This window comes from Agelaius tricolor, unplaced genomic scaffold (genome assembly GCF_023055355.1).
Source record: "Agelaius tricolor isolate 1412-34295 unplaced genomic scaffold, bAgeTri1.0.p SCAF_6, whole genome shotgun sequence".
NCBI classification, from domain to species: Eukaryota; Metazoa; Chordata; class Aves; order Passeriformes; family Icteridae; genus Agelaius; species Agelaius tricolor.
In genome coordinates this window covers 52,011,547-52,037,803 of record NW_027269266.1, presented here as the reverse complement: position 1 = coordinate 52,037,803, position 26,257 = coordinate 52,011,547, and the positions used below count along the sequence as shown (strand labels likewise).

At 34.9% G+C, this 26,257-nt stretch overlaps 1 protein-coding gene across 4 annotated transcripts in view; it reads left to right on the top strand.

Annotated features, from left to right (window-relative positions):
- The window catches only part of SUGCT (succinyl-CoA:glutarate-CoA transferase), a 314,684-nt gene that overhangs the window by 59,608 nt on the left and 228,819 nt on the right, over positions 1 to 26,257 (top strand). For all 4 annotated transcript variants that reach the window (XM_071429808.1, XM_071429806.1, XM_071429805.1 and 1 more), the window contains one exon: positions 4,209 to 4,304. In XM_071429808.1, coding sequence (XP_071285909.1) covers positions 4,209 to 4,304 — 96 coding nt within the window. The remainder of the gene's footprint in view (positions 1 to 4,208; positions 4,305 to 26,257) is intronic.

Here is a 26,257-nt window from a genome sequence, read left to right as displayed (position 1 = left end):
ATAGGATCAGTGATTTTAAGAGATCTTTTATAGTACGCACCAAATGTGGATTGTGGTCTTATGTTCACACTTTTCTCGTGTAAAGATTTTTTTAATATGTCACCAGAAGTATGGAAAAGGTATAAATGGAAGATTATTGGCCTCTGTGTAACAGAAGGCCATGGAATTTTCTAGAATGATTTTTTCCTACAAAGCTATAAATTAATAATTGTGTTACTACTTCTGTAGCATAGCATAAAATAAGTTACCTATGCCAGTGCAGTAAGTCTACATGCTTGCTTTAAGAAAAAGCAAACAAAGAATGAGAAAGAAATAAATTAACTTGGCTTAGAGTCAAAGCATTGTTAAGGTTTGTGGCAAGACAGCAGACACAAAATTGGAGGGAGAAGAAAGTAAAGAATATAATTAAAATGTTATTTTCTCTTTCCAGTTACCTGTCTTCTTTTGTTATTCATATACACTTGTTGAAATTGCATGTAAATGATTGATTGACTCAGCGAACTCATTGTAATAAATTATGTTTGATGTGCTATCTTGAAAAAAAATCTTTTGAAATTCTGTCTCTTTTCTTTGTCTGCTGACCTTGTGGCTTTTAATATCTTGTTTCCCATCTGTCTGATTTCATCATAATCTGAGCATAACTTTTCAGACCTTAATGCAGCTCTCTTTTTGTTCTGATTTAAGTAAGTCTGTTACACAAATATGGGATTTGGCCATCAACAGTAACATTAGAAAGGAATGTTGAAATGTGTTCCCTTTACTGACGTGAAATAAAGAAATGCTTATCTGTAGATATTTGATAATGCATATTTACAGTGCATAGATCTGTCTCTACAAGCAAATGAATACAGAGATGTCTGTATCATTGCATTACATCTGCTTTAATGTTGTAAGTTCAAAGGTTACTTTTGAGGATTATTTCTTAATTAAAGGAGCAAAGAAGTGGGTCTATAAGGTTTCAGGAAAGCAGTTTTAAATATAGATTTTAAAAATACTTAGCTGACTATGTCACACAGATGTACCCAAATTCCAGTTTTAGAGATTGATTGCATTATAGATGTTTCTACTGCAAGAAGTGTCTCTATCAGTGAGGTCCTGAGTCTTGAATTACTGGGGAGTTTGGAGAAATAGACTTACATTCTTACAAACATTTTTTTCTAAAGGATATAACATCTATAAAAATGTTCATCTGGGATATCTTTTGTATGCTTGTAGTTCAGCAGTTTGCTTAACAGCTGTAAGATATAGGTAGATCAATTCTTCGTGTTCTTTATTAATTGCATAAATTGTATATGCTGAAAGGTTTTTTTGGACAGTCCCTTTTTAGTGGGACTAAATCTTTGGAAAGACCAAAGATAATGAACTGAGCCAGGAAGAGAGGAAAGGGAAAGGCACGGTAGGGGAAAGTTTCATGGGACGGTAGAAACAGAATTGTCTTCAAGTTTGCTGAACTTGTCAGAAAGTTATTATGAATGTGGCAAAAGGCCACAGAGTTCACTCAACAGTGTGTTTTCATATAAAACACAAAACATTGATATATTTACTTTATTTTGGTCTATATAAGCTTATTTGTTTGGTGATGATACTATGGCTACTGCTAATAATTAATTTTGTCTGGCTAATTTGGCTGTGAATAAGGTACTCAGATCAGAGAAGGAAGTCAGAGGAAGCCAAAAGAATTTTCTTTCATGATTTATTGAAAAAACAAAAATAAGCAAACCAGTTTTATAGGCTACATAGGCATATGCATTCAAGCAAGTGGCCAGTACATTGATTGAAATGGAATTATTCTTCATACTAAGTACCAAGTTGAACTGAGACCTTGATATAGTCCGAGCAACTGTTAGTTCCAACATTGCCATCTTTACTAAGCCCTGACTTCCCTGGCATTTTTGGTCTCTTGCTATTGAAACAAGCATGAAGCAGATGCTTTAGTGGTCAAATGTCGGTATCTAGTGAGCCTTATGTTTTAATCCCTTTTTTCCTTTTCCTGTACTGTGAACAAATGCTTTGGAGAAATCTAGATGTGTGGTTTTTTCCATTACTGAAAATATTACATTCATCTCATCCAGGAAGCTGAAGCAATTTGCAAGATATACCTTCTTTGTGCTAAGAAGGTATATTTTTAGGGTTAAAAGTCTTTTTGTGAAGAATTCTGTTTATGAGACTCCAATCCCTAATTCTATAGCATAGAATGTAGAAACAAATGAATATCATGAAATCTTGGCTCAATTGCATTCAATATCAATATTTTGGGATTTCTATTTCACTAGGTTTTAATTCACTTCGTCCTTCCCAGAGTTAAGTTTGATATAGCATTGCCTGTATGGAAAATGTGGAAAGTTAAATGCATATTCCTGGTCTCTAGAAGTAAAAGCTGGTTGTAATGGATGCATCTCACTTCACTCAGTGAAATTTGTGTATAATGTGTTAGCTGTGTAGTGTTGCATGCAAATACAGAAGAATATCTAATGAATAATATTTCATCCTCACTGCAGAGCTATTTGCTGTGGTAGAGAAAGTATCATTATGGAGTATGACCCCAAAGTGAAAAATGGCAGGAATGATGGGTCAAGGCTACGTGTTACTAATAAACTCATTAACTCTCTCTATAATCATGGTGTTTCTTTCTATATTGCTGAGAAAAGTTGCAGACTAGGAAAAAAATTCTTCCTAGATACTTTCAGTACCATTTCCTTAACTACTGGGATTTTCCTGGGGACCAAAGAACAGACATGGTTCAACATTTTAGCCAAATGAAGTGATACTTGGCTATAAACAGCTGGACCTGAAATCCAGCTACAAAATGTTTTCCAAAAGTACTCAGGAATAAAGAATTTATTTCTAGTTAGTATATACAAATATAATTTTTTGTCAGTAGTTAGACACTTATTTGCTGTGTATTTTCTTAGTTTTTTTCCTGCTGTACTAAATTGCTCCATGCATGATTTACAGTTAAATATTTTCTTTAAATGTGACAGTGACACATTCTCATTTTCTTTTCAGAATATACAGAGAAAGAACAAGAAAATGAAATAGCTTTTGATTCCTGAGAATTCTGATATAATTCACATATTGGAATATGAATGGTGATCTCTGAATTAATTGTGTGTTTTGTTGTAGACTAGACTGATTAGTAGGTACAAAATAGTATAAACAGTTTGATCATCAAAGCAAAATTTCTTTCATCTAATGGGAGAAATATGGAGAAAATAATATTTTTGGAAAAAATTGTTCACATGGTCTACTGTTGAGGCAAGCACTTGCACTTACTGGTGCAGCTAGTTAACAGAATAAAAAAATGCATTGTGTCTGATGAATGAGTGATAACCTTCCATGGTAGCTGTAATGCTCTATTGTGTTATTTGGCTTCAGATATCATCAAACACTGTATTCCCTCCAAGAATAAAGAATAAGGAATCTGCCATGGATTATAACAGAACCACTGATTTTCATGCATTACTGCATCACAAATTTTCATTTGTTTTTCCTAAGATATAATCATACTTACAACATATATATTTATACTCTCACATTCTGGTTCCTAAGTTAGTATGCTGTATTTTCTTCAAAGTTAATACTTTTCCAGCTATGTCTGACTAATAACTTGCTAAATCTCTCCTTATCTTCTAATGACAGATGATTTATCAAGACCCACGACTTAATTAATATTACAGAACATGTGGGGAGCTGAAGAATTCAGAAATATTTTCCATAGCTTGGACATGTAAAATGAGAAGCATGGAGAAAACAAAAAGATAATCTTGTAACTGAGGAAAAAGTTTTTGTGATTTAAGCATGGGATTGAGGTTCAGGAAATGGTGAGTTCTATCCCACAAATCCATCATGCTTCCCACTAGACTTCAGACAAGACACTGCTGCAGCTGACTATTCTGCAAAATATTTAGGGTAACACTCTCTTATCTCAGGATAGTTTAATGCTACATGTGTCCAGCATTACTGGTGTTATAGGGAGCATATTAATTTTTGCGTTTATGGAGTTGTTCTTAAACAAGCAGTTCTGTGATATAGCTATAGCCTGAGTTTTTCTCATAGTAAAAAAGTATACAAAATATATAATGTCTAAAGGATACTTTTCTGACATAAATATGTTAGCTTGTGTATCTAAAGCACATAGAAAGAAATCTCAGAGAAATTGTCAATGAAGTTCCAGCTTTCCTGAATACTATACTTTTTTCCATTTCCAGGTTGCATGTCTCACTCATGTAGCAGCGAATTACCTTAATTGCAAAATTGAAGCAAAACGCTGGGGTACTGCTCATGGGAGTATTGTTCCATATCAGGTAAGCAGAAAGCATTAGGGCTTTTTCCCTTGGAATTCATTATTTTGTGTATTATGAGATTGAGAATTGACTTTTCCCATGACCTGTAGTCTGTAATGTGTCTGTATAGAGGTAGGACAAGGTTCTGTTGTTCCTTGTCATTTCTGCATTTCGCATATTTCTTCATCAGCAGTAGATTAGTAACAGAACACTGAAATAGATCAAAGGTGTTTGCTGAAACTGGATGACTTTAAAGCTAGCATGATGACTTGATTGGTTTTCAACTAACAGAGAAACCTTTTTTTAAGGGTTACCTGACTTCCATTCCATACCAGTTATAAACTGAGATCTTTCAATTTTTTCCCTCTGAATGTTGGTGGTTTTATCTTGTGAGCCTACAAGAGCAGTCTAAATGACAAGATAATCTGGCAGTGCTACATATTTGTAATTTTCTATTGATTTTGCTACAAATCACTTCCTCAGTGAGACAACAGGTTGATAAAAGGAATTTAACAGAACTCAGATCTCCTCAGCCGAATTCATACTCTGCTACATCCAATGAAGGGTTGACATGCCTTAAAATAACATGACCTTCATCATATAAACAAACACAGGAAAAAAAAAATCTCACTGCAAGTTTTATCTTACTTTTGACCAGTACGGTAAACTCTTCGAGTAAACAAAAAATTTTGTTTTTTTCTAGCTCTTTATTTTGTGTTCTTAGATGGAGGTCATGTCTTACGGAAACTTGAGCATATATTTAACTAAGAAAAAATAAGAAAAATCTATGCTTTATTTCATATTTTTCGGCATTTCTTAGCAAGTGGTCATGTTTGTAGCTAGCCGGCAAAGCCTGTATTTCTTAATTTATGTCCAGAGTCCTTTAAGTCTTGAGAGGGGCAGTTTCCAGCATTTACTTGGGAGAACTGCAGCTAAACACTGCTGAGTATCTTTACCCTCTCCTTTCTTTTTACAGGAGGAGAGGGAAATTTAGTGCATAGTCTTCCCAGTGGTGAAGATCATGATGATCATAACTGAAAGATTAGCTCCTTGTGGCCATAAAATCTGAAGCAAAAATTTTCTACTATTATGCAGAACTCTTTCACTAGCTAGTAAAAGCCAGACCTCCTCAGGTCTAAAACCAAAATGAGCTGGTTTTGTGAGGACTAAGTCGACTTCATCTAGGAGGCTTTTTCCAATACTTGTACTACTGCACAATCCACTATCTTGTTATGCATTAGCTACAACAGATGGCAAATTGTCTCAGAACAATGGGGAGGTATTATGGCTCTTTCTGCAAGAATTAGTTTAGTCCTGCAGTATTCTTGTCTCCAGTGCTACTGATGTAGCAGTATGGGTGAGTTTTCCAGAACCAGCTCTCATGACCCAGTGTAACCAGGTATATACACTCTGCTGTGTTTCTGTGATGCGACCTTTTGGTGCAAGCCTTTTGAACTTTAGTATGTTGAAAGTATAAAACAGATCTGAAGTATCTGAAGTTTGTATAAGCAAACCCAAAAACCTGACTAAACAAAGCATTTTATCTTCATCGTGTGGCATTTGGCTGAATAACTGAAACTTGTATTCTTTTATGTCCTTTTGGCCTTTGCTTTTCCACAGTCAAAATGAAAAGCATACATTGAGTATCCTTTGTTTCTTTTTTCATAGACAGCTCTTTAGGTCTAGGAGATTGTTTTAGCTGTTTTTTTATTTAATCTTTATTAGTCATTGTGAATGTGTATTTTCTTCAAAGTTAATACTTTTCCAGAAGTAAAATTTTTTTGAAAAATATCTGAATAAAATTATGGTTCCTGTGTTTCTGTGTGCTGTTTCTGTAGTAGGTACTAGAAATATTACCTCAATATTATAAAAAAATTTAATCTAGTTTTCTTGTTCATAAACCAATAATTAGGGTGGATTTTTTATGGATGGAGTTGTGTGTGTATGTGCTTATGGCTTAACATTGCATCAGCTACTATCGTTGCAATTCTGATTGTAACCATAAGAATATTTTGGGTTTTAGAGGATTTTTTTTTCCCTTTACTAACCCAAGCTATACTTAGATTGCAAAGTTCTTCATAAACTTGGCTTAACCCTAACTGTTGCTATTGTACTGGCTTTACAGTTTCTCATACAGCTCATGTGTAATATTGCAATTTGTAATATAGAACAGATCTCTGATACCTGACTTTCATTCCTTATTCTACTTACTGAATATGCTTACTAAGCTGAGTTACACTAATCTTTACAATTTTTTTCCCAAGATATTTTATGCATTCTATGCAAGTGAGCTACAATTTGTTCAAATTATGAAAAGCACATTTCAGAAAATTGAATTTCTATATATTTAAAAAAAATTAGGCAGTGGCAAACTGCTGGTTGTTTTTTCACATGTCCTTTATTTTGTTTTCTTTTTTTGTATTTTAAATGTTTATACAGATAATAAGTTATGAAGTGAGACAGAACATGCAGTCCTGTACAAAGTGTCAGGTTATGTTAAATCATGGAGGATTGGGCAAAGATGAGATCCTCTTAGAGATATTAAAAAGGCAAAATCAAAATAACTTACATAATATTTCAGTGCGAGAGATGTATGATCAGAGTTACACTAGAGCACTGACCAAAATAATAAAAAACCCTGTTAGAAGCATCCTAAAAATGTACATAAAAAGTACTTTTTTTGCATACAATTGTTACAATAAGTGTTCTATATTGAATGTTATGGTAGCTCATATTTTATTGAGCTTCACCTGAATAAATTTGTTCGAGATATCTTTGCAAATGGCTCTATTTTTTTCTATTTACAAGGTCAAATTTACCTTTGACTGTATCTCTGTCATTTCACTGAATTTCACTATTGCTTCTTGATTGAAATACTACCAGCATAATTTGTCCCTGAATGTGTTCTCTAGATTGACCTTTATTACTTTTCTTTGCATTTAACAATATAAAAATTAAGCATTAATGGGAAGATGGGTTTTCTCCTTCCTGAAACTTTTATCATCTTTGGAAATCTGTTCCTGGTCTGGTCTGAGATGTTAAGTTTGGTGTGCAAGGGTTTTCATATTCTTCAGGTTTTTCTCATTTGTTGTCAATGTGCTGACTTTGTGACATGATCATCTGAAATGTCTGAGTTTTCAGTTCTCTGTGTTCATTACCAGAAGCCAAAGAAAAAGATGGGAATGTCTTTTGAGTATGTAATGTCTCCCAGGGTTCCTGTAAAACTAACTGTAAAGGTTTACCACAGATTTTCAATGGAGGTGAAATTTGCAACGTGCCACAAAGATGAAGTACTCTAGATTCTTATCAGCCAAAATCAGGAATATTTTTTTGAGTCCTGAGACCTTAATGAGAAATTACCTACTTTGAGGATATCTGCTGTTTAATCAGAGCAATGTAGCTTGAATAGGTCACTCCAGTGATAGTTAATGGAATCAGAATCCAATGTGCTTGATTTCAAGTGTTAAAACACAAACTTTGAGTTCTGGGCTGTATCTTAAATATAATTAGTACAATTTTTAAAAAAAACAGTTTCTATAATGAGACACCTTGTTTAGCAACAGCTGCTCCATGATTATCCAGAGGAAATCAAGGCTTCAAAACATCCGGTTTACATAATTGTGCTGAAAAGTAAAGTTCTTACTGTATTTCACTTGGGGTCATAAGGTCTTCCCTCATTCTAGTGGTTTCAGTAATGTAGCTCTCTGAGACCTGGACAATCACATTTTCATCTTTCAATTGATCCACTTGGAATTCATTCTCCTGAGAAAATCTGTCTTAGTGGAATGTTTACAAGATGTTTGATGTGGCAGCTTGTCACTCTGCCATCAGATACCCTGGGCAACTGAGCAGAGGCAAACTTTCAGCAAAAGGTATAGAGCTGTTTCCTCAGGCCATAATGATGAAAGTCTATTTAGAAAACTGAGAAAACAAGTTCTTGCAGATATCTACTGAATATGATTTTATTTTTGTTCTGGATTTTAAGACTCACAGGGTTTTCTCAAGTATAGTTCATTTTATTTTCAGAACGTTCAAAGGGCACAGCCATTCTAAATGGAAGTTAAAAACATGAGACAGTAAAGAAATTATTTTAACCAATTACCTTTTCTGTTGACTGACCTATGCACTTTAATAACTTGTCAGACCTAACACTAATGGTTTGTTGTTACAAACTCACTTAGATTCTTTAAGTATCAACTTCTGCTTGTGCTAAGCATAAAATTTCCTTCATATGAGGAAATTATCTCAGGGTCAAAGTCAGTTAAATGTTATGGAAATCAAAGTATAAGCTCACAAGGAAGTGAAAGGTATGAGGTATTAGGAAGATGAGCACATTCTTAGATAAAATATCTCTGCATTATTTTTATCATCTGCATCTCATACTTTTTGGTCATAGAATTTCATACTGTCTAAGGAGTCTTACAAAGAAAATCCCACACATGTCACTTGTGTCTCATCACAGGAACAGAGAAATTCGATTATTGACCTGATTAATCTGGCAGAGATGCTTTTCACACAAAGGCACAATGTGCACCAATTTTTCTAACTCAGCTCTAGAGAATCTCTCAGAACTTCAGTCTCCTTTATTTTTTCTTTCAGTGAAGAGGACAGCAGAATAATGTCAATCATTTAGAAATTTCAAACTGCTTATTCCATCCAAGAATGGTGATATGTACTCATTTTCTTGTCTGCCTTTATGTGGTTTTATTGGATACTTCTGCAGTTAATGACTCTTGGAATCAAAAGCAACAAAGAATAGAACTTTTATTATTTGCAAAGTTTTGTTTTGTACATGAGACATTCCTTAAATAAATTCAAAATGGAAGAAAATCTTTCTGCTCTATATTAGCCCAGACTAGGAGAAGATGGAACTTATGCACAGGAAATATAGTAAAATACAGATCTTTTTTGTGGAGGGGGAAGTTTTAAATTCAGGCAATGAAAGATGACCCTTCTTACTCTGTGAGTGTTATCTACATAATAGTCATCTGGACTACTAAGACTGCCTTGGGGCTCCATTTTCCTATATTTTTCTTCCAAGCAGTGAAACATACATACCACTAAACATGAAAATCAAATGTATTCACAGATCAGCTGACTAGGATCTGTGTTCTCAAGCAGCAAAGCGTGTTTTATCACACTACATGGATAATATTTCCAAAGAACAGTTGGCCATCCTCACAATCAATGTCTTTACTCATATGAGGAATGCCAAATACTTTAGTGGCCTTGATCTATTTACCTATAGGTTGTTTTTTAACTCTCTCCTTCCTTATGTCTTTATCTTACAAGGCACAAGAAAGAGTGAAACCAGAAAAACTTGTGTCATAATGGATTCTGTAAAACAAGAAAAGAGGAATATAATTTGCAGGACTTTTTGCCTTTCTTTCTTTCTTTTTGAACAATTTTCTATTTGTAACTTTCTTTACTAGATTTTTTTCAGATGTTTCCTACTATAGTATGAAGACATTAACCACTATGCGCTTTTCACAGATGATTTGGTCTTATTGTGAATATGGAGGAGTTGGCACTCTGCTTGGTAAGAAGTGCTGGAGTATGGATTTTCCTTGCCATTTTAGTAATTGAAAAAGTATAGTAATCATCTGTGGCGATCTCTGTAGAAAGCTCATAAATGATGAGTAATTAATTCTAGTTATTCAAACCTGACAACATTATACTGATCATTTTGTGGGGATTTTCCTTCAGTGTGTTGTCAAGCCTCTCCCCTGGCAGAGCAGCTGTCTGGAAACCAGTCCAGTAGATTTGCCTTGGGCAGTTTTGGATATGTTCTCAGTGTATGATATGAGATGTAGCTATAAATTCATTCATATATATCCTCTCTTGTCAGAAACAGCACTTTAAAGAAGCTGACCTTGTATGCACACAGACAGCTTCTACCTGTACAAAGGGAATTTTCAGATTGAAATTGAATTTTTAATTGAAAACATGACACTGTTTTCTTTTTCTGAAGGAAATCCCCCTGGACCATTTCATTTTAAGCAATGCCTGCAAGGTATTTTTAAATGTCACTTATACTTTGAATTTTCAAAACAGGCATGGATAATCACAATTATTGTTAAGGAAGGATAGTTGACAACAGAGATAATCTCATTTTTTATTTCCTTCTGGGAAATGTCACAGGCTATTCTTGTATATGTACTTGAATATGTGTTTGTACTGACATATTTATTTCTACTCATTTAAATTGAATGTACATTAAGATTATTCACCTGTCACTTGTCCATGGATACATGAGAAAAACTCTAATTAAACCAGGATAGGAATACAAGTATACTCATTTTCAATGTCATTTAGTGGACATTTGTCTTCTATGTATACTGTTAATTGTTTCTTCCACATTTACCCATTGCTGAGGTGAGGGATCTAGTTGGTATTTACAGCAAACATGTTACAAGGCTACTGAATATTACAGAATTGTATATTCATGTCAAATTTAGTTCTTTGGAAGAGCAGCTTAACAGAGCCCTGATCAGTAGAGGGCTCTTCACATTGTAGCTGGTTGGAAAGTGATGAAAGCAGGATCTGTGGGATTGTAGAGGAGATACTGACTGCAGGTGGATCACTGCTTTCTTCTAATCTGTTTATTGGATCCAAGGCAGAAGAATGAACTTTGCTTTTTGTTTTCTTAACATATGTTTTATAGTCATTGTATTATTATACAGTGCAGCCACTCATGAGCTGAAACATATTTAAACAGTCTGAAAGAGAACTCAGAAATCTGTGTATCAGCATTGCTCAATGACTTTTGACATAATTGTCCTGCATAAAAAAAATAAAATTTAAAAAAAAATGTATATGCATGTACATAAATAGGTCCTTGTGCTGCTTATTTTTACCATGTGAAGCTTGTGTCAGTTTTGGTTGGGAAAAGTTGATTGTTATGGAAAGGTATGTCCACTAGATGTCATTCATGTAATCTAGTTTTTGTTGTAGCATTTATTTCTGAAGAGCTACGAAGGATGGTGGATACAAATTAATAACATTATTAGCTGTTTTTCTATATGCAGTGCTTTTGACTTTATATATGTGTGGCATGTTACAAAATAATATTAGGATTCTCTCTGTGATGGGTTTGACACATAATTTAGTCTAGAACTCCCATCTTTGCCTATTTTTGCTTAGAATGGCATTCATTGTTGCATGAGTAGGTGTGTTATATAAGAGCACCCAGGTGAGCTGCATGTAGTTGGTAACTCTCTACAAGGAGAGACATGAGCATAGATGTCAGGGCATTATGCCCCAAAGGAAAACAAAAATATCATGTGATTAATAAAATTCCACCCCAAATGTGATCTTTTCTAAGCTCTATATAACTAAAACAGCAGTTCTTTAGAAAAGTGCATATCTTGTTAGGAAAGGGAACTCGAATTTCAGAAACTTACACAAGTGGATTTATATACTTACATATCTTTGCCACATAACGATGCTTAAATGTCTGAGGGACTTAAATTAGAATCACTTTAATCTACCTTAAATAAAATACCCTGTATGTGGACAGGTCAGAAATGCATCTGTGTATTCAGTTGGGTGGGCTGATAGGATCTGTACTGACTGATACCAGCAAAGAGTTCTTTCACCCCCTGCCTCCCTCCACCCATCTTTGTAGTACAGCATGTGCTAGTAACTACTAGACAGCTCCTGAGAAGCCATATCCATACTCTCATTGAAGAGCAAATGCTACAACATTGGCCTGTGCTCTTTCCCACTTTCAGCTTGGAGCAGCTATAGTGAAACTGGAAACTGGAGATCACAGCTTCCTCCAACCTCCCTTTCCCCTTCCATATGGAATAAAGAATTTCTCTGCCCTGTGTAGTCAGCCAGAGGGCAAGATGGGGAAGCGATAATCCTCTTGGAATGAGCACTTGCATGAAAAATGATAAATGCTGCTTTGCATGGGGATTAACACTTGCTTATGAACTTCATTTTAATAGAGTGATGCTTCTCTTTCAGCGATGTGAAGGTTCATTGTACTCATAGACCTGATTAAGAAACACTGTTCAGCCAAAAGGGAGCCATCTGCCACCAGAAACATAAAGCTGTTCAAAACTGTTTCACTCTTTTGCATATTGTCCTCAAGAATGTAAACCACTTACTTTCACATAGCATTTACTTCCCTAAAGGAAGGCTTGTTCCCCACATCTCATCACAACATTCTTCTTTCTCCCAGCATGAGAATTGCATTTCTGCTCACATTTAATGCATATGTTCGAAGTCTGTGCTTTATCTCCATGAAACTCTGAAACAGGACTCTCCAGAGGTAGTCTAATGAATGGAGTTGCTATATAAACTACATCTATTTTCATTTCTTTGATGGAAGACTTTGCATTATGCATTGAGGATGTTCACAGAGCAGGTCAATCTGTCAATAGAGTTTGTGAAGCTTGTTTGGTATCTCTAGATATATTTGATATTAAGCACTGCTTCATAAAGTTTTGGTGCACAACCTGATTGCTACTTTGCAAGATGACCCCTTCTTTTCACAGTGAGATGACATTTCATCGAACCTGGTCATTAAGTTAATTTCCAAGCACTGATGCCTGCAAATAAATTTCATATGGGCTATACCATTTTCTTGAAAATTATTGCCTTACTGCTACAATAAGGTTAGCTCCACTGGAATCACAACTGTGGTACTCCAGTACACTGCCACTCCTGAGAATTTAATGGGAAGGGTAGTGAGAGGGCTTCTGTCCTGTTTTCAAAAATGACTTATGAACTTAAGTATCTTTCCTGTTGTCTTTCCAAAGTATTGAAGATTTAAAGCTAAATCTGGTTATGTACATATGCTTTAACTATACAGTGTTTTTAAATGTTGTTTCTCATGCCTTTTGTTACATTCAATCATACATATGCATGATGCTAACACAGGTATTTTTAATTATTAATTATTTAATGCTTTCACTAATAAAATTTGATGGGAAAAAACCCTTAAAATTGTAATCTAAGGCTTCTTCTATTATTAAACCACTATTATTACCAGAATTGTTTTGATTTCTTTACTTTTTAATAAGTAGTAATTCTGTTGTATTGAGAGGGATTAGGGTGAAGGTGAGAGAAAAAATTTTTTAAAGTAGTTCTCTGTTTTGACAAAATCATACTTCCTGACCATCACCTAAAACATGCAGTACTCACTGTCTGGAATTTACTCTTCTAGTAAAATTAAGCTAGAGAAATTGATCTTGCATCTGTATCCCCAAGGGAATCTCAACTAGTTTTATCCAGTCTACACCTTCACCTTCTTCGTTATATCTAGGATAGTTTTGACAGATGTTTTTTCCAATTTCTATTCACCAGAAGTTTTACAATACATGCTACAGTCTTGTTTATGTAGATTTTCATGCCCACTGCGAGGAGTAAAAGAAGTAACTCTATTTTCAATAAGGAGAATAGAACCTGAATTTAGTGATAGGTTTTTGGTTATAAAGTTAGTAATGTGTTATGGCAGTTGATCACAATGTTGTGTCTAGCAAGTCTTTACATATGTAAATATATGTACATCTACAGTGTTCTTATTCCTGGATTATGTGAAGTCAGTTCATTCATGTTTCCCCCAAGGCTATATTTTTTACATCTCTTGTATCTTTTTGATTTTATCTCTGATATGATTTCCACTTTGATCACCTCTTCAAGTGGCGTGTCCAGATCCACCAAGTGTCTTAAGTGGATTCTACATGTTTTTGAGTAACACAAAGAACTTTCACATGTGTTTAAGGCACCCAAGAATAGCTTGCTTTAAGTTTTTAACAGCAACGTGTTGTAATGTCTCCTTCATCTAAGGTGTTCTGTTGCCAGGGCAGGAGAACAGCATATAGTTCTATGCCTAAACTTTGCTGATTGCTTACCAGCTGCAGCTTCCTTTTGATTTACTGTTAAAATGTTCTTGGGCTTCCTTTGTCTGTATTCCATATTTTTTGTTTTGCTTCACTGTGGATCATTTTGCACAATAGTTGTTCGTTATCAGGTACACTGATGACTCCAAGTCCAGTGAAGCCTGCAGAAATGAGGTTACTCTGCTGGAGTGACCTCTAAGTCTGAGGTAACGGAAGCCAAATGAATTGCTTGACTGTGATCTTGGTTTATGTCAGCTACAGCAAGTTGAGGGTATGCAAATTTGGATGAGATGTCCCTGTGTGGTTTGGTGAACGTTTTAATTTTTGGCATGTTAGTTTTACATCATTAGTCATCTGTTTCTTCCTGGGTGTTTCTAGGTAGATGAAGCTAGAAATTTCAAAAAGTTGTAACAGTATGGAAGACCCAACTTGTGTTTCATATTTTGTATTTTATATTTTCTCTATTTTTTGTTTTAGAAAGCTACCACAGTAAAGAGTGGAAGTTAAATTATTTTAGTGGAAAGGCTGTTCTTTTCTAGAAAAAAATCAAAAGCATACAAAAGATTATCCTTTAATTTGCTGTCAGTTAATATTAGTTGTTCTTCATGTGGAATGGCCATAATAATAAATAGGAAGTTGATGTGACTTCCTTCAAGTAGAGAAACATTAGCTGAATCTATGTAACAGTTAAATCCTAACATAAAGACAAGGAATATAGAATACTACAAATACCGATGTATGATCATGTCTCTTCTCATCAGAGACATGTTTTAACCTTGTCAAATTTATTTTTGGCATATATGGTTATGGTAGTGTCTAGAGAGCTTTGACCATGAATAATAGTTGTGACAATGCAACAAAGGCTTTTGTAGTATACACAAGTTGTTAACTTAGCTCACTGGGGCAGAGACTGCATTTTAATTTGGCTTGAGGCTTAGAGCAATGGACCCTGAGTCTTATTTTAGTGCTTTCACAAAACCAAGAATAATTTTTTCCTCTTTTGTGTACAAGCGTAAAGTATTTTATTTGAGGATGTAATATAGGACTGAATGTCTTGAAGTAATTTTATGATTTCACTTGTTTGTTCTTGATGTTACCCATTTTTACATGCTCAGTTGACATTCACCATTTTGTCGAAATTGGGAGATAAATAGGAAGTATAAATGGCCATCACATGACTCCTGATATTAGGAAATAATCTGAGATTAGTTTTATACCTACAGTGTTTACTGATGTATTAAATCCATGAATAATGAGGAAGGCCATGGACAGCAATAATATGTATATTTGTATTAAGAGTCTGATCAGGTAGCTCATTTAAGCGAATGTTATTAGTGAAACCTCTTAGCACTCCTGCATAATTATGCTGTCTTTTCACTGTTACCTTTTCAAGCCTCTTGGAGATTCTTAAGTAGTTTATTTCCTGCCATTTAACAGTTTTGAGTAATAATGATGATGAGAAAACAGTTAAATAGTTTCTTTTTTCAAGTACCAGGTGCTGAAAGCAACTGAGAATGTCAGTGGTTTTTATAGTGGTTTCCTGTACAACTTGTGCAAGCTTCCTTGAGCTTGAGTCGTATAAGCCTTTGTCAGATTAAAAAAGATAAAATAAATGATTTGTAGTCAAGACATTGGACTGAAACTAAGAAATTTAGTTCTGTTTGCATGCAAAATAGCTGTGCTATTTCTGTTTTGGGTGTTATGATTTCATTTAATATTACACTAATTTTTGGGAGAGTGCTCCCAATCCATTTTTAATACAAGGTAGAGCAGTTTCTTGAAATCACCTGTTCCAGATTACAGCAAGTAACAGAGTAGTAGTTATTTCCAGAATTTGTGCTGCTTTTTTTAATCACATTTCTGTCTATGTTTTGAGATTTGATTGCTGTCTTTGGGATTTGAGTAGGGCACTTTTGCATGCCCCTGCTTCAACTTTTAAAGAGCTGACCTGTTCCTTCTACTTTTCTCCTCTTTGGTCTCTATTTAAATAGTAGGCTGTTCGTAAGATGTTGAAAAGAGATGATTTGTGTCTTGCAGGCTGTGACTGCATGGCATTGAACAATGCAATGTACAGGAGCTAGTTTCAATGCTGCAAGCAGGGAACAATCATAGACAGTCTTGGATGGGGCTATCTTTTCTCTATGTAAGATAATCTTTAAAAATATTGCTTTACAAAGATATTTGCCTGACTTATTCTGGGACTTCGCAACCCTCAGGCAGTTAATTCTAGTGCTTCACTATTTATTATCTCAGTGGCACACAAGGCAATATGCTAGGAATATTCAAATCAGATATTAAGAAAAGATTTCTAATAGAGAAATCTTTCCTCTTTTTCAATAGTCCTCTAGATCTTATAGGCTGGTATGTCTCAGACTTCTCTAGGCTAAATGTTCCCAGTTTGCTCAGTCTTTCCCCTTGGATCACATGTTCTAGAATTTACTGTTAATCTCTGACCTTTCCTTTTGGAACACAACAGTTTTGTGGCATCCAGAACCAAATGCAGTACGTTACTCCAGTTCCAGTTGCATCATCTTGAAGTACAAGAGAAAGAATATTTTGTGAATCTTTTGGGTTTTGCTGATGATCTAAAATTCCACTTTAATATTACCTTGCTGTTGCAAAGGAGCCTTTGTTAACTCATACTCAGTTTGTGAAACATGTAGATTCTGGATCCTTTTCTCTTGCATACAAATTATCTATGTCAATGAATTACTCATGCCTAATTGTTGAACCTCCCAGCTGATTTTCATTCTTGAATTTTACCTTCTGCTTTCAGATTTCATCTCCCAGTTAGCTACAAACATTTTCAGTTCTATCTAGTCAGCCTAGTACTTGCAGTTCCTTCTAGTTTTGTGGATCTTCAAGGTTGATGTATGTCCTTTCCTCTCTCCATATCTGTGTTTTTAATGAGAATATTGAAACGATCCATGAATAGATGATAGTATTTTTTCAGATTGACAAAGAGTTCATAACCCCTTTGGGTTGATATCCAATCAGTTGATAATTTGTTTTCTCGTGTGGTCTTACTTAAATTGTACTGCTCTTCCCTGTAGGCTGGTGTGCAGAGACACACCTTAGTCAATGTATATGAACTTTGGAAGACAATTTTGGCTGTTTCCCTTCCTCTGGTTGTTTGGTGGTGAATGTATGTGTGTCCTTCTGAGAGGGAAGTGCTGACATATAATTTGCTTGATTTTATTTTTTTTTTTAATTCAATCACTCTGCACATTTCTAATCTTGAGTATCTCTCTTCTGTTCCCAGTATGATAGTGTGTAGCTTCCTCAGACTCAACTGCAAGGATTCTAGAAAAAATATCTTAGCAAGTGCTTTAGCAGAGTGCTTGAAAACACTGTGTTTTCAGAAGTATGCTCTCAACACAGCATTTTCATAATCTAGCTCAAATTTTGTTGTATGTAGCCATGTTGGTGTGCTACTGTACCCTTGCTAATGAATTCCCTGAGTATATGTTTGTGTAGTGCAGAATGGAGTCATAGGTATCCTTTTAATGCAAATACCAAGCAACTAAAATAGGAACACATTGCAGAATGTAAATAGTAGGCAGATGGGTTGCTCCTGGAGATTGTCAATGTTCATAGGAATCAAGAGGGTCATCAGTTAGTTTCAGATTGCATTGATTACTGTGCTGAGCATCTTAGACACTCCAACTTAGTCACTGAAATGGATTACTGTGCCCAGCATCATAGACATGCAGACTTAGTCACCCAAATCCAACTGAATCCTTTAAAAGTGCAAGTTTAGTGTGGCTTCAAGGACATGTAAGACCTGTTGATTAATTTCTGTGTTATAGTTTTAGAATTTCACCTGGAAACAGAAGTTAAAACAATATTGTCTTGATGAATGTGCCAATTCCCCCTATATTATGAGTTCCAAAAATTGCTTTGGTGGAAAAAGAAGGAAGACAGCTGACTCCTTTGCATAATTACTGAAGCTGACTTGGCAGCATGCTAGACTCTGTCTATCCTCCATTTTAATAAAAGCTTAGTCAGTTATTTGGTTTTTGCATCTTTGATTTCAGTTCCTTGAGGGAATCAAGACCCTGTTCTTGATTTAGCAAGACTTTACTGTCCAGATGTATGGTATTTTTTTGGTAATGTATATCAGACTCACCAGACTCATCAGTAATGTATCAACTCATCAGGACTTGGAAGGAAAGGCAGCTTCTCCCCGAAGCTCCAAAAATACTGAAATTGAGAAATGCTGATAGTTTTTGTTTTAGAGCATCTCATGGCTTTTAAGCCAGCTTTATGATTTTTGGGAGATCCGAGTGATTCTCAGTATGTGCCTTGGCATAATGTAATCATTCACTGTACCATCTGCTGTAATTCCATCAAGACATGCTCCCCTTGACATCCCTACCCCAAAACCATTTCTGATAGCATTGCTTCCAAGCTCTGCACCCATGTCTTCTAGTGAATAAGCAGACCTCTCATGTCAGAAAGGCTGCTAAGAGACAAACCTAGTATCCACTAAATTTAAAATGCTGTTCAAATCCGTTGTAGTTGTTCTGATGTTGCACTCCAAGAGTGTCTTAAAACATGTAAGTAAAAGGGTTGTAATGAGCATTAGGAAAGCTGCAGACTGAATGTCTCTGGAACCCTTGTGGAAGTGGCTGCAGTGGAACTGGCAGCTCTTGGTGGTTGAGTGATGGCGTGATGGCAGTTTCAGTCAGGCAGGGAAGACGCTGTGTTTGCCACATGTGAATTAATATACTACTACTTTTTTACTGTTGAGGGATTAGCATACAATTTAAAAAAATATTTGAAGTATAGCAGAATAGGGGAATAGCTGAACCCATATTGCAGACAGCTGCTTTTTTGAGCTGATGAGCTAAGCTATAGCTCATAAGCTATAGCTGGTAAGCATCAAATAAGAAATTAAAACACTGCCAATGCATATGATAGGACTAAAATACCAAGTAAGAGCTATGCCCTTCAAGCAAGTAACCAGAAAAAGGATGAGAGACAAGAATATCTCCCTGCCATTTGGGCTAAGCTTTTCTGCTTAACAGTAATTTGTATCATATCCATTCTTTTCAATGCATTTCTGAGTCCATACTTCATGAATAGTGGCCAGTGATAGAAAATAAAATTGTGAAAATGTAGTACAGAAAAAGGGATGCTGGAAGTGATAGAGTTCTAAAAGTTCAGAATTTACTTTTTATCATTCTAGTTCTCTGTTTTGTTCTAACATGAGTACTAAAAATTTGAATAAAGTCAGACAAGCTAGACATTTTTTTCTTTAATTTTGTATCATCCATGAGCCCAAGATTTGATATTCACTTACAGAACATATCTTGCTGCAAATGCAGGTTAAGTATAAGAACCAGTGGAATGATTGTAAAAACCTCTTCTCGCTATGTAGAACATTTACTTTATAAAAACTCAAATTCTTAGTTGTGGTTCATGCAGCTACATATAACTAGGATTTAATCAATTGATTCACACTGCATTGAGCTCTATCACATTAAATCACGTGTTAGTGGTAAGAGAAACATTCTGAGGCCAGTATTGCCCTTTCAGATTAATCTGTCAATAAAATTAAGAATACTAAGTTCACCAAGTTCTTAGAATAAGAGGGAGTATATGGACTGCAACATCATGCTCAGTTCTCTTAGAAATCAAGTAAGTGGAGAAGCAACCATAAAAATTTGCCAAGCTAGGGTTTAACTCAAGCACATTGAGGCTAGAGTGACTAGAAAAGGAAATTGGAATTTTGTGTGGCTATATTCTATTTTTTGACATCCACTGCCTGCTCCTGTGTAATTTACTTGCCTCTTTTGGTCACCTGACTGGAGACATTAAGTGGGCCACAGGGTAAGCCAGGAAATTCAGGTCTTGGCTTTCCAAGTCTGCAGCACAGTTGTTTTCCCTTTCCCCTTCCCCCCCTCCTCTCTCTTTCTTCACAGCTGGTCAGCACATGCACAATAATTGCTTAGGGCAGGTAAGGCAGATTTGGAAAGATACATATGGAGCACATGCAAATCTGCACTAAGTTTTTGGAATGCAGCAACAGAGTGAAGTTAATGTAAAGCAAGATTTCTTTTATGTTTAAAGTTTCTAAAACTTATAAAAAAGAGAGACAACAAATTCACTTAATAGCCTTTCCTTTGCTCTACTACTGCTAACTGTGAGGGTCTGGGATTTTGCCAAAATATTACACATTGCTCAAGAAGATTACAAAGAAATCCCAGACATGCACTGGAGAGTTATTAAATTTAACATTTCTAAAAGATATTTTCAACAGCTAAATACTTGTTCGAGAACTGTTTTCCTCAACTTTCAAAAGTTGCCACAACTCAGTCACAGATAAGAACTTCCAGCTTTTTAATTGATATATAAATTGAGTTTAAAACCAAATCCACTACATTTCCTGTGGTAAAGGAAACACATACTCTTCAGTTTGGTTTGTCTCTAATTTGAAAATCATGTTCTCAGGAAATCCTGCATAATTTTTTTAACATAAACAGGAAAAGTATTTATTTGCTTGGGGCTCTGTTTGTGTGGACATAGGGGTGAGCAGAAATAGTGTAGATTCTGGAACTTATGTCTTAGTGAATGTATCGCAGAATAAAGAAAAATAAATTCCAAATAAGGTGATTTTCTCTCTGATCATGGATGGGCTAGTAGGAAGGGGTTTGAAATGCTTTATTCTCCTTTATATGTTCTTACTGTTTCTCTGAATTTCAGTAATGAGGGCAATTAAAAATGAAAAGATGACAAATTTGTAGAGAAGGTTTCTTTTTATTCCTTTTCAGGTGTTCTTGCCTTGTCTGCAAAGTTGTTTTTCGTCATCTGGAAATGAATGATTTGTAAAAAGCAATTGTAAAATTGCTGCAGGATTTCAGCCCTCACATCCTTCTCTGCTCTCCCCCTCAAGGCCCTAAATTTACTTTTGCCATTTGTAACAGTTCAGTTGAGGGTTGAACTTCCCCTCCTGCTTCTTGTGAGCTTTCCTGATTTCACTTACTGTTTGAACAAGATATATTGGATTTTATTTTCTCTCCGTTATTATGAACTCTAGACTTCACACAATTGATTTTGTTTTCAGTTAGAAAATAGCGTTACACATTTTGAGTATAAATTGTACATTAAGTAGGCTGCTTTTTTTTGTGTGGGTAGAAACAATCTGTAGAGTTATTGCAGGAGCTGAACCCTGTTTGGTTATAAAACTTTTGAAAGAAAAGGACAGAGATTTGTAAGGAACTATTTGTGGATACCTTTTTTTAAAACCAGGATGTGATTCAAGCTATTATTTAACAAGAGGACTCGACAACCTCACCAAATGCAGAGAAAAATTAAGTATGGGAGCAGGTGCATGCTTGCTTTATTTGGATTTGTTTGTGGTATTTTCTTAAAAGTTTAAAGTTCAGTATATCACTCTAACAAACTGTGGTCATGAACAGTCATAGCTTCAGGGGAAAATTGGAAGCAGTGATAGTCTTAGCAGAAATGTTAACACTAAAGTTGCTCAGAGAACATAGTTTAAAGTGGAAAATCAGGTTAGTTTCCTCTTTTGTTTTCTCAAGGGTAAACTGTGAGGTAATGTAGTAACAACAAAATGATAGGTATTTCTTTATAGGTTTTTTAATTCAGTGAAACAAACAGATTTTTCCAGTAATCATTCTTAGAGGTATTTTAAGTATGTTAACCCAAAATGGTAATTATGAAGTGACCATATGTTGCCATGAGAAATACTTTGTGTGTTACGTTGCTGCACATAGCAGGACTTGCTGTGGAAGGGTATTTTTAGGAGCACTGAACGCAGTTTGAAAGGTCCACTTGGTGAAGTCATACTTGTGTTAGATTAATAACAAACATATTTGCCTCTTCTAGGTAATCTTGGAGGGGTAAGCTGGTTAAGCTTCTACAGATTAGTTTTCCACCACACCTTTTTTTTTCCCCTACAGTATTCATATATCTGAAAACTTTGATTGCATGTTCCCCTTTCTCCTGTATGATCCAGGAACAGGGCATGAATTCTGATTGTGAATTTTTGAGACGAGTTTGTAGGAAATAGTAGTCACTTCTTTATATATATATGGGCAGTGCCAGTTTATCTTTTTTCTCTTTGAAACAAAATTTTAAATGCTCCATAGTGTGATTTTTGTAGCTATTTCTTTGATTTTTGAAGTTGATAAGTCTTTTGGTGGATAAGCTTGGTGGGAGCAGGATGCGTGGTTTATATACACGCTGTAAACTGTGAATTTTATTCAGAACTCTTGGATTTAGTTCCAAAAGTAGAACTAGTATGTATGTACTTCTGCATGTATTTTACTTGTTTTTAAACCTTGTGGGCAAATGTGGACTATACTCATGTCTTTATATAAGGAAATGTCAGGACTTCCAGGGAGAAAAGTAAAAAGCATGTGTCCAAATAATTCATTATGAAGAACTGAAAAGCCTTTACCATTCCTTTAATCAAAAATGTCAGATGAGGCGAGAATTTGTAGGATATTGCTGCCATATGTGTTTGTAGTTTACAGGTGTGAGTCTAGTGTAGGTGTTTTTAAAGGATGTAGTGCCAGAGAATAAGGGATAGGAATCCCTCAAACTTTTCTCAGTTTAACCTTTTTTATTTCTCCTTTGCGGGCATTTTTAACAACTTATCTATGCTGTTCTTCATCACCAACAGTATTGCTCTGCCAGCAAAATGTACTGCTATTGGCAAATTTTTGAATACTGACTTTTTAGATGGGATAACAAACTATGTACCTTTTGGCCACTGATAATTATGTCTTTCTTGTGCAAATTAGTTAAGCTGTAGCCACAGAATAACAGCTGTTTTCTGACTTAGCCTTAGATCAGGCAGGAAGGCTGTGAATTGTGGTGTTATAAATTGTTTAGAGTTACTGTGTTTTTAATAATATGTTTATGAAAGTCTTAATAGATCTAAAGAACATAGTTTAAAAGGATTTCATTCTGTTTATGCATAAAGATATATATTTTTAACATTCCTTCCCCTTCACTTTTATTTTTAATCCTATCTTTTAGGAATCATTAAAAAATAAAAACTTTTAGCAGGTATTGCCAGGTATGTGGGGTTTTTTTTTTTGAAATAAGGGGAAGATGATAGTTTATGAGAAGTAAAAGTTTAATCCACCTCTCAAAATTTGATGTAAATCTTTCCTTAGACTTCATGGGGTGCTGCAGTTAGACTAGGACACCCTAATTCTTTCAAGAACTGAAGAGCTTTGTATCTTGGAAAACTTCTGAAGTGAAACTCCTCTTTGTACTCATTCCATTAATTGTCATGCTCTTCAGTTTATGACTCTGGCCAATGAGTTCAACATCAACTACTTGAAATAGCAAGTCTCCTATGTCTTCTCCAAGATTTATGCATCATACTTTAGAAGATTTTTTTCTAGAAATTAATGGAAGAGAAACCAAATCCTCATATATATTTTACATTTAAAATGCAATTTTCTTTGTTATATCAACTTTGATGACCACCTTACCTAGAACCATGGGTGGAAAAACAGACATAAAAGAAAAAATATTAAATAAAATTAATTTCTGCAGTGATAAAAGCATTATAGTATTACATTTTCATTGGCAAAACTCTGGGGTTTTATTTGCAGAAAATTGGCAGAAACAACTGCAGGCAATTATGATCTTCAATTCATCAAGGTACCTAAGCATATGTCTAACTTTAATTGAGTGAATAGTCATGAGACTTCAGGGGATTATTCATGTTCGTAAAATTAGACATATGCTTAACTAACTTGGTGAATCAAGGCAATAATGACTTAATAGAATAGTGAAGACAGAACAAGCAACTGTAACCTGCTCTGTAGATGTTCTTTGAATGCTCTGGTTGTTCAATAATAGTTCTTAGTGGGTGTATTTTCTGTTCTTTAGTAAAATATCCAGGCTTAGTAACTGTATAGTTTTGTTCATCTGCTATGGACAGTACCTTATACCCAAAGAGCAGAGAGTCTCTTACAAAAAAGTGAATTGAACCTGTGGAGGGCTGTTATGACTGTTCTCATGTATGTTAAGTATATTTAATAAATCACTGGGTTTTTTTTACAGGACAGCAGCCCAGGGGCAAGAGTACTGTGCATTTCCTGCCAACTGTTGTTTGTTAATTTTCTAATTTGATTTACAGTCATGGTACATAACATGACCAGTTCCCATCAAGACACATACCGATTTTTCATCTGAAGACTTTTCTTTGCTATGTGTTCTTGTAAGTGGTTTTGTGTTTTAAGGATGCACTGTGTTAGATAATTCTGCCTGAGACTCTCTTCAAGGGTTTTGTGAGAAGGCTAAACAGATTTGTTTCAGAGGGGCAACATGGTGATATTCTGAAGAGTAAGTGTTGACCAGAAAGAAACATGGGGACATGCAGTGGAGAGCAACTAGGAATTGAAAAATCAGATTACTTCTGGTTTAAAAGAGGAACATCATTTTAGGCAATAGTTTGCAGTATGGACATTTATGTAGATCAAAAACCTAGACTTTCATCTTGATCTGCAAAGAAGGATGTAATTTTGCTCAGTCAACTTCATTGATATAATAAAAGAACTGATAAACAAAAAACTTAAATTTAACTAACTGACATAATCACTGATGCTGTACTGTTCAAGCAGAAGCATCTTTTCTCCTACAAAGAGAGCTGTGTACTCCTATATGTAGTTCAAACACATTTGTTTTCATAGTTTTGATCAAGTTATCCCTTTTTTCATTCAAAGTTATCTTATTCTCTTCTTTCTTTGTTTAGTACATTCTTACTTTTTCCTCAATAAAATTGCAACAAAGTATCTGGTATTACTGCAGTTTATCAGTATAACAAAATAGAATACCTAAACCACTTCAACTTATATTTATTTTTTTACTTAAGAATTGCAGGCTAGTGCTAGGAAACTTTTTCTTTTTTAGGGGATTCTAGCATCTGGACTTACAAGTCAGTCCCTTTTTCTCTTCTCATCAGACCTAAATACCTTCTCAGGCATTTGACTAAGTGCATGATTCCTTTTATCATTATGGATAAATTTTAACTAAGGAAAACATATTGCTGTGATTTACCAGGTTTCTATGGCATTCTGCAAAAATCTGTGTGTTTATAAAAACCAGGAAAACAGAGGAATTATGATTAATGATTTTGAGAACTTGCAGTAGTATTAATTAAAGCTACATAAAACAGGCTTACAAAACAGTGAAGATTTGCTATGGGAAAGGGATTTTTTTTTATTCTAAAAAATGCAAGTAGAAAGCAAGAAATATCTGTAAGTGGAAGGAAGTATATCCAGTTTGTCAGATGACCTTCCATGAGCTCATCAAACTGAAGAATTTTGCACTTTCATTTGTGTTTATTGGATAATGGGAATATATAACAAGGATAATGAAGGTAATGTGATCCAGGTGTACAGGAAGGAGCAAATGAATAGAAAAGGAATAAGATTTACATATCTGATTTAGATAAAGTATATGTGATACCTCTTATTTCCTTGGTTCCTTTCACTTATAACATCTTGGTGTCATTCCAAAAAACAAGTGAACAGAGTGCTATGGAGGTACATAATGAACATAAAATTAAGCAGGTGAAGATTTTCTTGTGAGAAATAAAATCTAACACAAGACATAATTTTATTGGTTAGAGCAGACTTAAAATATTTGTACTCTTTTAGGTATTGCCAAAATACTTTCTCCAAAGCCTCTGCATAATTAGGACAAATAGAAGTGAGCGCTTGATTGGGAATTATTTTCTTATCCCATTGACATACCAGGACATGAATAAGAAGTGTTTAGTGAACTGTTGACATGTAGCCTATTGGAACTTTGAAGCAGGTATGTGATTCTAAAATACATTTAAAACTGCTGCTTGCATGTATGGATGAGACTTAGAAAATTTCTTTTTCCCCTGCTGTACCTTATCCAATATCTTGTTCCATTTCAGATGAAGTGCTGCTGTCTCTCTGCTTTTGAAGTGCTTTTGCTTTAGTAGAGTGATGGTTGTGTAATACATCCTGTTACACTATGAATTTAATATATTAAGGGATACCCTGCAAAGCTGATACTGCCTTGTTAAAAGAAAGAACTGGGAAATGAGGCTCACAAGTTGTGCTTTGAAGGATACTTGTAAAACCATATTGTTGACTA